Raw genomic sequence first — 15935 nt, 5'->3', positions numbered from 1 at the left:
GCTGAACTGGGAACGCTGTGGGATTCCCCAGGAGAAGCTGGCCCAAAGGGCCAGGAAGAGGGAAGTTTGGGCTTCTCCGTTTGCTGCTTCCAAGACCCGAACTCCCAGAATAAATATAAGATTATAGATGGATGGATCTGCTGCCTTTAAGACCAGATCTTTTTCAAACACAAGCCGTTTTCACCAAGACAATCCCAGAAGAAGAAGAGGGTACGGCTACTACACTGGCCTACTTTGGGTCCTGACCCATTCGACCCATTCCATTTTGGAGAGTTGGACACAGTCTGAAGCTCGTCATGACTTTGTGTCCCAATAACATGAATGAAAAGAAATTACAAATGGTAAAGAGTTGAAAAACGATTTCTGTGAATGTGTTTCAGACTGCAGGAATTCAGAGGTTATCAACAAATATGCTGGAACTGACAATTTTTGGTTTTATGCTGGTTTTGAAATAAAAACTGTAAACCAAAGAATGTTTTGTCTGTTTTCTATTTATTTTCTTTTTTCTCACTTGTAGCACATGCAGTACAAATAACCTCAGAGTCCAACTTGCAGTGAAATATTAGAAGAAAGCAGGAGGTGAAAATGGGTTTTATTAGATTACGCTGTTGGCTGAATCGTCGCTTTTGTTTGTTTTTTATCCTCTGACAATATCCTGTCACAGTTTGATATCAACTCCTCTCTATCTGCTCAGATCTGTTTATATGACGGCAGCTGACATCAAGTTCATTTCCAGGCAAACATATTGTCCAAGTGTTGACAGGAGGGTTTATTTTTCCTCTGTTTTGTTCTGGTTGAGCTCTCCGGCTGGCCTGATAGCGCCACGGCACAGTAAACATCATCAAAACACGGAGAACAGAGTAAAAAGCCAAAAATTAAAGGCAGGCTCCATTAAACGGACATGTGGTTCAGCTTAACTTCACTGCTGAGGTCTTTAAAGTAAAGATTTTGCACTCTTCACCTGGGCTCGTTTCAGTACCACTGCTGGTCCTGATCACATTTGAAGTAATAAAGATTTTCATTCCACTCTCCCTGTCTGCAGCTGCCTCCCTCACAATTTCCATCAACATTTCTCACAGCTCAGCCTCACACCGTCTGCAATATTGGCACTCCCCCACATCTTCACTCCAAGGTTAATGCAGCCCATCAGTCTAGTGGAGCCTCTTACTGTTGCTGCCCAGCGGCATGGAGGAACGTCCAGCTGATGCAGGTTTATTAAAAAACTCATCCTATTTAGTCCTAATGGCTAACACATTTATGAGCAAATATACATGTTAATTTCAATCAATTTGAATTTCATTGAAAAGTTCATTTATTTCAGTAATTCAACTCAAACATTAAACTTTTACACACAGTGATATATTATAAAAACTATTTTTTTTAATGTTTTATGGCTTACTGTTAATGAAATTCCAGAATTTGGTTTCTCAGAAAAAGTGGACATTATACCAGACGTATAAAAAATATTTCTAATGCAGACATGTTAGCTTTATTTAAACTATAGAAGAGAGAAAAGACTGTCCCTTAACAAGAAGAAACCTCCAGCAGAACCAGAACCTGGCTCAGCTTGAGCGGCCGACTGACTTTTGAGACACCAAACAGAAACCAAAGTACTGACCCAGGATCAGCGTTCAGGAAAAGGACGAGGTTAGTGGCAGTAGTAGATGCTTTAGCAGCTTTATTCAGGAGAGAAAACATTTTAACAGGAAAACTCTGAGCCGGTTTTGTAAACCTAAAGGATGAAAGAGGAAAAGAGAGTTTGTCATGATAAAAGTTCAGCCGGTAGCTTTGACTAGGACAGAGGTGGATTTTACTGGAGTGAACTTCTGTATTCCCCATATTTATGATTCTGCAGCATCATCATGCAACAAACCCAAACGAAACAAAGACATTTGGGTTTGTGGCTAATTTGTAAATGCTGGTGACTTTCAAAGATAATAAACGGTGAACACTTGGAGATGATCTAGGAGCTCTAAGGAACTTTGAACAATGGAAAAGTTCAACTATATCAGTGACGTCTTCAGATTTATTTATCATTTATTAGTATCACATTTTTAAAAAATTACTTTTATTTAATTCCCAAGTAGAATTTATTTAGACTGCCTTTTATTTAAAATATGTTTCCTTATATAAAGCTTCAAAATATTCAACCTTGAGACTCTGTTGTGTTTTTACTTCACTAAGTAACCTTGTCCTCCATGTGGAACCCGTCTCTCCTTTTTCTTTGCATCCAGCACTAAATTTGCAGCGCATCAAAACAGGGAGCCCTCCAGATGAACCCACCATATGTTTAAACTAATGACTGATTGCACTGAGTGTAAACATGGTTCAAGGGCATTGATTTTTTTTCAGGGGCCGTTGCCTCTTTTGTCATTGATTCACTTTATCACTCCCTTCACTACTCCTTTTCTCATTGCGAGACGTGCCTGTGGCTATCATTTGTCCAATACTTTGGTGCTCCAATAGTGATTTCTGGGCCTGGTAATTGATGTACTTTGGCTGTACGGGCACTATTGTCGCCCCGACCACAGAAACGACATAAAAACATGGCAGGCTGTAAAATTAAGAATGATTGCCACACAGGTTGTCTCTCCCATTGACTCTGTAAACTTGTTAAATGCTAAGGGCTTCATGAAATGCTGCTCTGGAAACCAATATAGAAAACATTTACTCTTGATTCTCAACCTTTCGCCTCAGTCCAGAACCGTAATATCTCATGTTAGTCTAACATAGATGGATGATTGGAATCTAAAACATGTAATTCAAACCTAAAGGTACTATTTCAACACATGAAATATACAAAAATATTTTTTAAAAATATCAAAAATTGTCCAAACTTAAGTGTCAAGTTTGCACCATATGTATAGTTACTAATTAATTGAATTATTATCAAAAATTGTCTTTAATGTTCTATAAACCCATAAGTGTGGGATGGAGCCAAAGGCTGTGTTTCTATTGGAAACATAATCAATATTTATCTTTCTTGTTGATAAACATACTGGAAAGAAAAAAAATCTTGAATGTATTGCAGCTCAGATTCTCCCTGCTGAAGATGCATCTGAATCGATGATGTCCATTATAGAAATATAATAAACCATTCAAGGTTCCTGGAGTGTCTGTAGAAAGATTTAGTTTGCTAAGATTTGCTTTTATTTAGAAAAAACACGCAGTGAGAGAGAGAAAATGTAAAAAGCAGTTCAAGCACAACTTGTTATTTGTGGAGTTTGTAGAACTGGAGAACAATCTTTCTGCACCAGTTTAAAACCAGCAGTCGATACGGACGTCTCATCATGGTTGTGTGATATTTAGACAGGAATGATTAACAAAATCAAAGTTTGATTAGTTATTAGTTATAACATAACTAAACAAAGTATGTTTAGTTATGTTATCATCAGAGTTTCAATCCATATAGGTAGATCAAAACTTTTTCCTCTGAATAATCTAGTTTCAGCACATTTTAAGGAGGTAAAACAACCAGTACCCTCACTGAAAAACATTATGCTATGACCATTGAATTCAGGTCACTACCATGGCCACATGTAAAAAAATATATATATATATAAAATCCAGCCGCTAGGCGTGAAGACTGCCTTTAAAGAACGGGTCTGTGTCAGAAACTCGGGTAGTTTGAGCATGGTACCCTGATCGGACGCGTGTGCAGAAAGTCCAGTATTGGAAGCTCTTTGCTGCTAGTTATCCTGCTGCCAGCTGTTAGTTATGTTATAACAGAGTGAGGCCTACTGAGATCCTGGAGCAGGCGGCTGAGGCGCGTAGAGCACAGAGATCACCAACCATCTCCAGTCAATTAGTCCACAGCTCCAAACTTCATCTGGCCTCCAGAATAACTCAGTATTAATGAGCTTCATGGAGCCGTAAACTAGAATAAATCCTCTAACATCTTTATTCTGTTCAATACATAAAACGCTGCCACACAATTCATAGAAACGTTGTTGAAATGAATGTTTTTATTATTGTATTTGATAGTCTCTCTTTCCAGATCTAAATCTGATCAAATATTGAAATATTTCACCCTGATTTTATTCTTTAAAACAATTCGTGGTTTCCGTATTTGTAAAGTAGTTTTCCCAAAATGTTACTATAATCTCTGCCTGTCTTGTTGCCGTGACAACATCGTGGATATTTTCGTCTCTTGAGTCGAATCTATCATCACAGCTCTTCTGCTTTTTGCTGTTTTATTTTGGGATAAACAATCTTCATTTTCAATTTCTGATTTTGGGAATCTGACAGTTTGATTCTTATTATAGCGAGTCAAATTGAATACTTCTGTTGGACTGAAAGTGAATATGACTGCCATGACTGAAATTAATTAGACTTGAATGTGATCTGTTTTCTGTTTCTGTATAAAAACACCCAGTTAAATTTAGTTTATTGGACTGAAAGATGAAAATAGTTCACATTCTTATGAAACATAAGCTTGTTTGAAATGCTTTGAAACAATTTCAGTCACACTTCGGGGATGTTTTCCAATCTCAAAGTTTCCTTGAATTTCTTCCTAAAAGAAAATTATAATTTATTTAGACTGTTTAACTGGTTTTATGTCAGTAAGTAAACTAATAAATAGTTCTTGACATTAAAGTTAGAATCTCTTTGTCAATAGTCGGAACATATCCAGAAACCAGAACCGGTTTCCCAGTGAGGACTGGGCCTCTTTTCCTGCCTAAACTCAGCAAAATGTCCTAAACAAAACATAATAATTTTAGATCATTTAGTAAAGTCATCATTTATGGTGACACTTAAACAGCGTTACAATCTCATGTGTGCCCTTTTCTGGAGGGGAGTGATGATAGTCTGTGACTAACATACAGCAGGTAAAATAAATATTGTACATAACATATTAGTGAAGTAGATGTATTTGTAAAGGTGCTAATGACATTAATTCTTACCAGATGTTAAAAACACATGTAGTCCCTACATTCAGTGAAAGAAAACCTCAGTTGTACATGAATTAAATTGTGTGTTATAAAATGGGATGACATAGAAAAAAATGAGTATATTTCCTGAAATGTATCTAAAACCTTGTACTTTATGATTCACCATCTTTAGTGAATCATCATTAGAAATATATTTGTTAAAAATATAGTGATGTGTTCAGTGCCTGTTTTCCCTTTTCATCCTTGAGGTGACCACTTGAACCCAAAGGATGTGTGTATTTTACAGACTTCAGCAAATAAGAGTACCAATGAAGGTAAAAAATGTAAGTCTCTGATATGAGACTCACATTTCATATCAGACATTAAAATGATCGGAAAATAGAAACAAGCTAAACCAAGTTTTTGGGTTTTTTCACAATGAGTTCTGCTTTATTCAGGATTATGAAACATTTCCTGGAAGAGAGTAAATCTGAACTCATCAGGTCACGTGACCTTCTTACATCGAGTCCAATCTTTATGCTAACCTCCCTGATTAATCATGTCCTTATGGCTACATCTGTTCAGCCCCAATCCTTTGAGTTTCCTTCACTTTCTGTGTGGAAATGTTCTTACTGTCACTGCTGAACGCCTCCAGGACGTCGACTGTTTTCCTTATCAGTGTTTGCCTGATTGACACGTTGTTGTCTGTTATGGATTCGTTTATCTTTCACTTTTTTGAAATGAGCTGGATTATTTGTTTAGGCCACGTAATAAAATATTTCTACATCCACCAGGTGTCGGACTTCCCAGAGGATCAGCTCTTGGTCGCTGTTTTTCCAGGAGTTCCAACAGCTGCAGAACTCTTTCTGTTACCCAACAAGAACCAATCCGAGGGGAAGAAAAAGAGTGAGGAAGAGCTAGAGAAGGTTGGCATAATCTGGCCTTTCAGAAATGAATGGAAACCAGTCAGATTTAGGCTTCGGCGTGTAAATGTCTTCCCTTTGCTACCCAACAGGCGTCCAGCGTCATCGTAAGCGCACTGAACCAAAACCTTGTGGAGTTTGAGCTGAAGCCTGGCATCAGAGTCATCGTCTACAACACGCAGTTAACGCTGGGTGAGGAAGGTTTCCCCTCCCTGCTTCCTATCCCGTCATTAAGTTGTCAGCAGTAATGTTATCCTCTGACAGGCGTTAATTCATTTTAGCAATTTCTGTTGTGGGAGTGCAGAGAAAACCGAATGGTAATAACCGTGTTTTGACAACAAGAAATTTTTCTTTGGTCTGCCAATTAAAATTCCTTTCAGTTGGCTTCCATCGGAAAGGCGCGGGAACACAGGGGAGTGTGGGGGGGCGGGTTTTTAAGTGGAGCTCCTTGAGACGAGGGATCTTTTATGCCTCCCATCAAAAGCTGAACATCTGTTCCATTTCTTATACAGCCATCCAACCACAAAATGAGTGTTACACTGAGTATAATTATGTTGATTATTTAGTCCTTGAGAAGGAACAGTGTACGATTTGAGGGCAGAGATGGAATTAGGGATTGAGAAGTTGTTAACTGCTTGAAAGGAGAAAGCTGGTTGACAGTTTTGACCCTGGAGTGCAGTTTGTGAGATTCATGGAGACAAAGAGACATTAAACGCCACGGCTGGACTACAAAGCTCTACTTTTTATTGACCTACAGCCTGGTGGTTCCCTGAGTCTCCTGTTCCTTTCTACTAGACAAATACACATTGTATTCTTTGCCTGGCTGGTTTTATTAGCCACACTATTTCTGACTCTGTAGCTCAAAGTGCACAGCTTTAACAGCCAGATACTCCTGCAGTGTGCTGCAACTCTAATGACATTGGTGCTGTACCCAGCTGGATTCTTCTTTATATTTCACCTCCAAATAAAAGGTCTGAAAAGCCTTCAAGCGGCGCGACAAAGGTCGCCACCACACGCACTTCCATCTCCGAGTCGCAGGTCTCAGGAGAACTCTGGAAGCCGTGGAAATGGCGTTATTTCCCCGTGAATGACAGAGGAGACAAACATTCCTGCAGACATAGAAACAATGAGGGGAATTTAATGAGGGTGCCTTGTGAGATAAACCATGCACAGTGACATTAATATTCTAAAGTGCAAATGGGTTCCTGTATGAAATAACTGTGCATGAAAGCATTTCGAATCCAGCTGAAAAGTGTGAATTTCCTGCTGTTGTCACCTGCTCAGAAACAATTTCATGCTGCTACACCTTCAGATGTTCCAGATATTAAAATAAATCCTAGCGACTTAATGGCTTATTGCCATGCAAATTAGCTGAGGACACATGCGAAGAGAGAATGTTTTTAAGGAAAACCTTTCATCCAATTAAGTTACATCATTTAAAGAGCAGTAAACAGAGAAGAAGAAATGCTTCTGTGCTCTGTTTTTTCTTTAAAGCACCACCACCTTACTTGCTGGACACTGTATTTTGTTCCACTTAGTTGTTGTTTATACCAAAAAGTCATTTTCCATATAAATTGTAATGGAAACTTTATTACCGTTTGGATAAGCCCAACCATCCCTCTGATAAATCACCATGCAAACAAAAAGTCATTAAATTCAAAGCACAGGCAGAGCAATATGTCTTAGGGTGCATTCCCACCAACAATGTTTAGTTGGTGGGAATGAAACAGACTTTCTACTCAGTCTGTTTGAGTAGAAAGTCCGGTTCGTTTGGGGCGGTGTGAATGCTTAATCGAATTCTGATGCTGACCAGAACACTGAACTGTGGTCCACTTAAAATCCTCGATCTCAGTTTGGTTGAACTGAAGTCTGGTGCGGCTTGAATGCATGTGAACACCAAGCGAAATAATTGTTTGCAGTTTGACTTCACTTTCTATTTTCTGTAATCCACACATTCTCCAAGATTCTCAAGTTAAGTACAGAAATTTCCCCAGATCTTTTAAACTTATCCTGAACTGAGCATAAGGTGCTTAAAGGTGCTAACATGAAACTTATTCTGCTACTGAAATGAGAATCCCAATATAACTATTACATAATTCTGGAGCAGGTTTGCATTTTTATTATTTTCTTCTTTGTTTGGGTCTTTTCTGTAAATCCATTATTATTATTATTATTATTATTATTATTATTATTATTGTTGTTGTTGTTTTAGTCTTGTTGTCGTGACCAAATTTAGGTCTTAGATTTCTGATGTCAGGTAGCGTAGCGGCTAATATGAGCATGAAGTGAGATGAAGATGGCTCCTCTTCCTCAGCTCCGTCCCTGTCTGTGTCCACAGCGCCGCTGGTGGACTCCAGTCCCAGACACAGCAGCTCTGCGATGCTCATGCTCCTCTCTGTGGTGTTCCTGGGCCTCGCCGTCTTCCTCATCTACAAGTTTAAGAGGTTCGCGACTTTCTGATTCCACCCACCTGCTGCAGACCCAGCAGGATCACAGGATCACGTCTCTTACTATGTTCTCCATTATTGATGAAAGGAGATTAACACGGCCTGTACCAATCAGCTGCAGTCAGATTTGATGCTTTGAATCTGAAAGTTTCAGTCAAACGCTGTCTTTACTTTTTAATGGTTACAATGCATCAGGCGTGCTCCGCAATCAGCGATAAAATTGCAGAAAAAAAAACTCTTAAGTGGTTTGATATGCAGAGTTTGTGCTTTTATTTGCTGAATAAATTATTTATTCCTCAAAGTGATTATTTTGAAAACTCAATGGGAATATGAAAACACTGGGATACTCTGCCATTAATTATGGATTAGTAATTTCTCCTGTCAGTCAGAGAAAATACATTTTTTAGGGAATCATAGTCGACAAACCAGAGCAATTAATAACTGGAATGTAGAGTAATTAGAAATAAATTGGATAGAGTTTGAATAAAAATATATTAGATGTAAATTATGCAGAGTTCCATTGTTACTGTTATTTCCATATAAATCAGTTACAGATATGTAATTACATTGAAGATGATTTTAACCTTGGAATGCAAATATTTGCTTTGGCAGACAAAGTTGCACTCTTTGAAATGAGCTTCTGCATAAACAGATGATTGGATGTCACAGTAATCACTTCTGATGCAACAGAAACGGCTCTGTGGGCGACTGATTGAGTCTTCCTTTCTAATCCCTAGAAAAATACCTTGGATCAACATATACGCTGAGGTGAACCAGGAGAAGGAGCAGGAGATGATTGGCTCGGTCGGTCAGGGCGACAGCACGCCGAAAATCACTCTGAGCGAGTTCACAGCATCTAAAGAGCTCATGGAGAAGGAACTGGATGCCCGGGTCAAGAGTAAGTCAAAGTCAAACGATTGGAGCAATCACTGTTTTGTCTGGAGAAACTGCTTCCAGCTGTCAGTCTGCAGGGCGGATGTGATTCATCTCAGTCAACACAGACAGGAAGCGATCTCCTCTGAACACTTTTATTCATGCAGAGAAAAAGAAATAAAACAGGACATGTAGTTTAATGTAAACCCTTGCTTGAAACTGGGTTATGAATGATTTGGTGTTTAGTGAAATTGTATCACATCAATGAGATATGACATTACAACCTGACACTTGAAGTACAGTAAGTAACGTTAGTTATTTCTTCTCTAGTGGGGAGGAGACATTGGTGGGCACTGCTAGCTAATAATTAGTTGTGTTAAACCTGAAGCATTAATCATAAACATTAGCTCCACTAATGCTAAAGCACCACACTAACATGATATTTAGTGGAAACTAATGCTATTTTAAAAGTCATTTAACTATAAATGTCCTTGGAAGGTGGATAAACTCTAACATCTGTAAGTTATTTTGGGGAATAAAAGGAGAACATTTAACTACTTGATTCATTTTTAACAGTCGACAAACAAAACTGCAACACAGATGTTGAACTTTATTCAACTGAAAGTTTACAAAAAAGTCAAATAAATTAGAGTTTTGGAATTTATCAGGAAAAAATAAATTTAGGAGAAACTAAGTACTCTAAAAACGTTCCAAGTCAGCAAAGGGTCTAAAGACAAATGGACTGGGATAACTGGTGGGATATGTCAGGCAGCAGCTGGGAATTTTACTGCCCAGTTGATGCTCAAAGCAGGGAAATTTGGGGATTTGAGGAAGTTTGCTGGATGACTGGATCAGAGCAAAATGCAACTGTTGTCAGGTTTTCTTGGTCTGGATGGTCAGCGGCTATTAAAGGGCAGGCAGAGAGGTGAAAGGGCAACAGAGTCATGAATACGTATAGAGAACGAAGACCCGAGTTGTTTGGTCCAAGAAATGAGTTGCTGAGGCTCAAACTGGTGAAGAAGATCATACTGGTTCAGATGGGAAAAGGTCAGAATACACATTTCATCCCAGTTTGTTGCTAAGGAGCTGCACAGCTGGAGACCAGTCAGTGACCCGTCCTCTCACAGAAGAACCATCGATGGTCCATTATCAGAACTGGACCACAGGGGACTGGAGGAAGGAGGCCCAGTCTGAGTCAATGTCTGTCTGCATCCGCTTTACTTTAGCATTTCTTTTGGGATTGTAAAAGACATTTTGTTACTTTTCATTGTTTTGCAGATTATATTCAGATTTGGTATGCCTTTAAGCAAAAGGACAAATTATAAAATATTTTATTAAATGGTCTGCATATCCATCAAGGTACAGATACATTTAAATGTCTTTTCACACGACTGAAATAACCTGATAAGAGACATCAGACTTGCAGAAAACCCAGACAGTTTTACTGGGCGTCTGGAGTCATAAATCAATACGCTCTTCATAATAATTCCTTGATGTAGTTTTGTTTTATATTACTTATCAAATCTGTTCAGGTGTCAAAATATGACTCTTAAGATTCACAACCAGCTGTTATAAACGCTACTCTCTGTTTTCTTTAGTTATCAACAAAAGACTGGAAAAAATGATATTGAAGTGTGTGATTGTTCTAGAACGTTTTCTATAATTATTATACTCAGTGGGCATGTTTTGTTCCTATGTCATTACACCCACAGAGCCTTGTGATTAGCAATTAATTACAAGGCATTAATGTCAAAATAGCCTTATGTTCTGGAAAAATGAAAGTCACAATACTGAACTGACTGAACTGAACGTGTCGGTTCTTTGTCTGACTTATTCTGTGTTTTCTGCTCAGGAGGAGTCGGAAACGCCTGCGAGAGCACAAGGGAGATTCCAAACTGTACCAGCGTGTAAAAGCTGAAGTTTGTGTACAGAGCGAGTGTCACAGTGTCCGGGGTTCTTCTCCATTTCTGTTTTGTAATTCTAAACACAACTGATGTTAATAGTTTTTCTAAAAGGCCTCATTTATACAGACTTGCATGGATGTCTCGTTGGGCAACATCCAGTGCAGCGTTGGGATCTCTGCAACGACGACGAGACTTTTGGGTTTCCGTGGATGTAAACGCTCCATTCATTTGCTGAGGGAATTATCTTTTGTGGATGAGTTCTGTACGTTTTCTGAGATGTTTGCTTTGAAAATCATTTCTGCCTAAATGTAGACTATATTGTCAGTCTTCAATCAAACAGGGAATATTACTGAAATGTAAAGTATTATCTTTTATTCTGTTACATGTAAATATCCTTTCTACATGCTCGTAGTCTCATGGCGACGGCGGTCTGTTTTTGAAGGTGTTTAAAACGTCAGACATCGCTTACGGAGAAACATTTTGCTTTGCTGACGTCCTTGACTTGTGCATGTTCCTACTGAGGACACGGTTTCTGTGTTGTAGATAAGCAAGTGTTGTAAATAGTTCTTTTCTAAACATTTGTCAAAGCCCAGTCGGTTCTGGCCAGGTTCTGTTCTGCTCTCATCCTCTTCGGTTGCTGTTGAAACGGGTCGATCTGCTAATGTTCAGCTGCCGTTAACAGATTTACTCTGCAAACAAAACGAGACGGATCAACATGAGGAGGATCGTGTATAATATATTTATATTTTCAGTAGAAATATACTCGAGATAACCAGACATTTTAACTAGATGAGTGTCTTTGAACCAAACATTAATAGCTACTGGCATCATTGCGTTACGTTTTGCCTCTGATTGTCCAGATTTGTGGTGACCAGGTCTGCAGTTCACAGCATTTTAGAGCAACTTTGGAAAAAATGGTGACACTTTCATAATGTACAGAAAATATTTGTTCTAACTCAAAATTTATGGTTGAAGAAAGTCATGACCCAGACTATCAAACATTTCTACTGTACCAATTTAACAGATGGACAATAACAATGTATTTTGATGAAGCTTTATGATCTGGATGAGAGGAAAAACTGAGGGCGGCAAATCAGCAATGAAGACAAAATGTTTAGATTAAAGTTTCTATATAAAGATTAAAGTTCTTCTAATAAGCCAACACTAACAATGCGTCATGTAAATGAGCTCATGAAATATCATCTGGATTTAATAACAAATAAATTCTCTCTATTGTGGTCAGTTGTTCTGTTTATTTTTGCTGTTTTTTGTAAAATAATAAAATTTAGCCTCCCTAAAATAACTTAAGGCATGAGGTAACTAAACAGAGTTTCTCCTGTTTGTTTCCTCTTCATTTGATTTTTTATTTTAATCAAATTCTTCCAGCAACAAAACATTTTAGCTCTGATTATTGTGCCACTTGTGACATTATTGACCCAAATACACTTAAACCAGAATTAGACATTTTTTCTTTTTAAATGCACCTAAAGAAGCTGCGTGTTTTTGTGAAGTCTTTCAGTGGACATTTACACGGCGGAAACTCAGGGTTCAGATTTTTCACTGGAACGTAAATCCAGAGAAGTTATGTAAAACAACCCATTTGGCAGATTTTTCTGTAGAGAATATATAAATAATTTGATGGAAAATTCAACTTGGGAAGCTGAAATACTTTGGCGTAATGCTGCTTGACCTCAGCTGGGGTTTGCATAGCAGCTGATCCAGGAGCGCTACCTGTTTTCCTTTGGACCGATCGGCAGACTGTAGCTGTTAGCTTCTGCATTAGTGCAAGACCATTTCTGCTGCATATTTATGTATGTTTGGTGTTTGAACTATTAGAACAGGCAGTTCTAATCATTTTTAGAGGAGCTCTGAAGTATTTGTACACAGCTGGCTGTGGTACCAAACCCTCTGTGGTACCAGGGATCCACTGAACCTCATTACAAAGTTTTCTTTTTTGTTTTTTTATGGTGTGTTTAGGGCACCCTTAAAAAAACTGAGCCATGTGACACCTCCAGCTGTGTTTTTGTTTTTAGTGGAAGGGTCAGAAGAATTAAGTCATTTTAGAACCAGATGCAGATCAAGTCATTTTTATTTCCTGATTGAAGAGGGTGTGTTTTCTTTTAGCCTGAGCGAAACTCCGCCAGGTTTCTTTACCAAAAACTAGTCTGACAATGGTAGGAGAGCAGAGCAGTCGATGTATTAATGCAACTGAATCCTGCTAATATAATTTGAAATAAGGCAGAGTTGCTCCCTCCACGTTGCACTGTGACCGTAATGAGAGAAAGCTGGACAGCCAAAGATCCCAGCATGCACTGCTTCCCCACAAGCTCATGTAAACATCTAGAAAAGAAGAGAGATATAGGCTGTCACACATATGCATTAACCAAACAGAGGACTGATGCTTGTTGCTGCATACAGAACACACTGAACAAAGATTATTTCCAGTTTTATTGTATTCACATGGTGTCAGAGCTGAAGCTGGTTTGGATACTTTTTTATTGCAGCTTTCATCTGATCCAACTTCTTTCATCAAAATGAGATCAGGAGAAAAGCACATAAAAAGAAACTTTGGGAGACAGGAAGTAAAGTTAGTGTTGATGGTGGTGTAAAAATACTGCAGGGAATAGCCACAAGTGCAAAAACTCATGGGATGTTTTATGATGCTAGTGTGTTGAACTGCAGCGTTTATAGTTAATGAAGTTCTGGCTATTTAAACACAGGGCTGTCCAGTCTGTGTTTGGCTGATGGGTGTGGCCAATCCTGCAACAATGAACGGGAGACGCCTGTTACAAGTAGTGGCATCTGTTCAGTGTTGTTGTTTAAGTTGTGCAGCGTTAAATAAACTTCATCTTATTGTTGAGCAGAGCAGGAAACTATGGATGTGCAGTAAAACCTGGAACCTTGGACTCTTGGGAAACCTTTTCACTTTTCATGTTGTGTAAGATGTGGGATCAACTAAAAGTTGGTGAAGATGGAGCGATCCGAGAATTTGAACAAATCGCTGACCTGATCATTTTTCATAAGAAGCAGGCGTAACAGTCCCATCAGTCGTTGCACCAGTGGCTACTCCTTCAGAAAATTTGTCAAAGATTTTTGGATAAAAACTTTATTAACTATAGTTTTCCATTCAAATTGGTGGAAATAAAACAACATCCTTAAGGATTTAGAATATAATGAAAAACCTGGCGGTCAGAGAGCATTCCTCTGAAAATGAGGAAAACTGAATGTGTTCAGTTCCAGACGTTGTTTGGAAAACAGGATAACTCCATTAAAACTGATTGTAAAGAAGAAAAATATAAAGTGCTGAAAATGAATCTTAAACGGTTTAAAATGGAAGAAATGGGAGAAATCAGAGCAACTGGGAGAAAACTCAACCAATGATCAGTTCAACTGTGATCAAAACAACTCCACAGTTGTACTTTAAAAATTAAAAGATCCTTTTGTGAAGACAATTTATCAGCACAGGTATGAGGATGTTTCTCATACCATGAAGTTGTTCTTATTTATCACACACCAGAGGTCAGGGATCGGTTTAAATGAAAACATTTCAAGAGGAAAGGCCTGGAGTCCATTGACTTGAAAAGCTCCATACAAGTAAAAGCTGTTTACTGTTGCTGCTGTAACAAGACAATTAATCAAACTCTGCAGTAATCAATCAATCAATCAAATTTTATCTGTATAGCACATTTCAGCAGCAAGGCATTTCAAAGTGCTTTACATCATATCAAACACAGAAACACAAAGCAACTTAGAATCAACAATCAAAACACGACATTAAGTCAGGTTCCATCAATAAATTTGTAATTGATTACGTTTCAAATACAATTCTTAACAGGTGGGTTTTTAGTGGAGTTTCATCCATAGAAGGTTTACCTGTTACACTCCTGCTGTGTTATATGGAACAAAATACCTGCTGCTATTTTTATTCCCACTCACAATCACACAGTTTAAAACGATGTAGACGCATTTTAATGGGTTTATTTCTGGTCCTTTTTCATTTTAAAGGACCAGAGTTTTGGTCCAGACTAATCCCTGGACCTTGATTCAGTAGAGAACTTGTGGGCTGTTTCCAATCTGCTGTTTCTGAGGTAAAACCAGGCAGTCATTTAACAGTCTGATCATCCTGGGCTGCGACGAACTGTCACTGGTACCAGAATTTGGTTGAGTCCATTTAAAGTCACATGAGATGCAGTTCTCACACAGTGGATAGATAATTAGTTAATTGATTCACAAGAAAGTTAAATCTTCAAAAACTTTACAGTTTATACAATAGAAGCTCCATGTTTGTAAGGAAACTGCTATTTTTTTTAACCGTTTAATATTTTTTTGTCTCACTTTGGGTAGAAAAAACCAAACTGGATCATTTTCTCTTTATATTCTGCTGTGAAGCAGGATGTGCAGCATTCCTAGAGCCTGTGAGGGTATGAAAATAAATCGATTCTAAGGGTCTTGAGCTTTACTTTTGGGTTTGAACAGAATTGTACATTAAGAATGTCACCAGTGAAAATATCTCATAACTTTTATCACTGGAAGTTTCTTCCATCTAACAACCTAAATGCCTCTTTATGCTGTGAACAACTGATCCCCAGACGAGGCAAATGTTACCTTAAGCGATTTGTTGCAATTGTGTTTTGTTTTTTTTCCAGGAGGCGAAAGCATTGTAATGTTCTTCAGTGCACAAAAAAAGCTATGATGCATGCATCATCAGTAATGTCCTGTTCCATCCTTATTTTAATATTTCTACGGTAAGGAAACTGTCATTTTGAAATTGTTTCAAATAAATGTATTTTTGTACATCAGCTCCATCCTTTTGTGCGGTTTCTGTTCTGTGTTGAAAGGACGACATTGCTGAGGTGAAACCCATTTCCCGGTGGACCGAGTGGAACAGAACCAGTACAAGGAGAGCCTGGAAAAGCA

At 38.3% G+C, this 15935-nt stretch overlaps 1 protein-coding gene across 3 annotated transcripts in view; it reads left to right on the top strand.

Annotated features, from left to right (window-relative positions):
• The window catches only part of sorcs3a (sortilin related VPS10 domain containing receptor 3a), a 223111-nt gene extending 209738 nt beyond the window's left edge, over positions 1 to 13373 (top strand). For all 3 annotated transcript variants that reach the window (XM_028018662.1, XM_028018663.1, XM_028018664.1), the window contains 5 exons: positions 5666 to 5797; positions 5887 to 5986; positions 8133 to 8238; positions 8979 to 9139; positions 10967 to 13373. In XM_028018662.1, coding sequence (XP_027874463.1) covers positions 5666 to 5797; positions 5887 to 5986; positions 8133 to 8238; positions 8979 to 9139; positions 10967 to 11025 — 558 coding nt within the window. In that variant the 3' untranslated portion in view covers positions 11026 to 13373. The remainder of the gene's footprint in view (positions 1 to 5665; positions 5798 to 5886; positions 5987 to 8132; positions 8239 to 8978; positions 9140 to 10966) is intronic.
• The last annotated feature ends 2562 nt before the right edge of the window (positions 13374 to 15935 follow it).

This window comes from Xiphophorus couchianus, chromosome 5, assembly GCF_001444195.1.
Source record: "Xiphophorus couchianus chromosome 5, X_couchianus-1.0, whole genome shotgun sequence".
Lineage (NCBI taxonomy): Eukaryota > Metazoa > Chordata > Actinopteri > Cyprinodontiformes > Poeciliidae > Xiphophorus > Xiphophorus couchianus.
The sequence above is the reverse complement of the archived record's forward strand: the minus strand, read 5'-3'. Positions and strand labels throughout refer to the sequence as shown.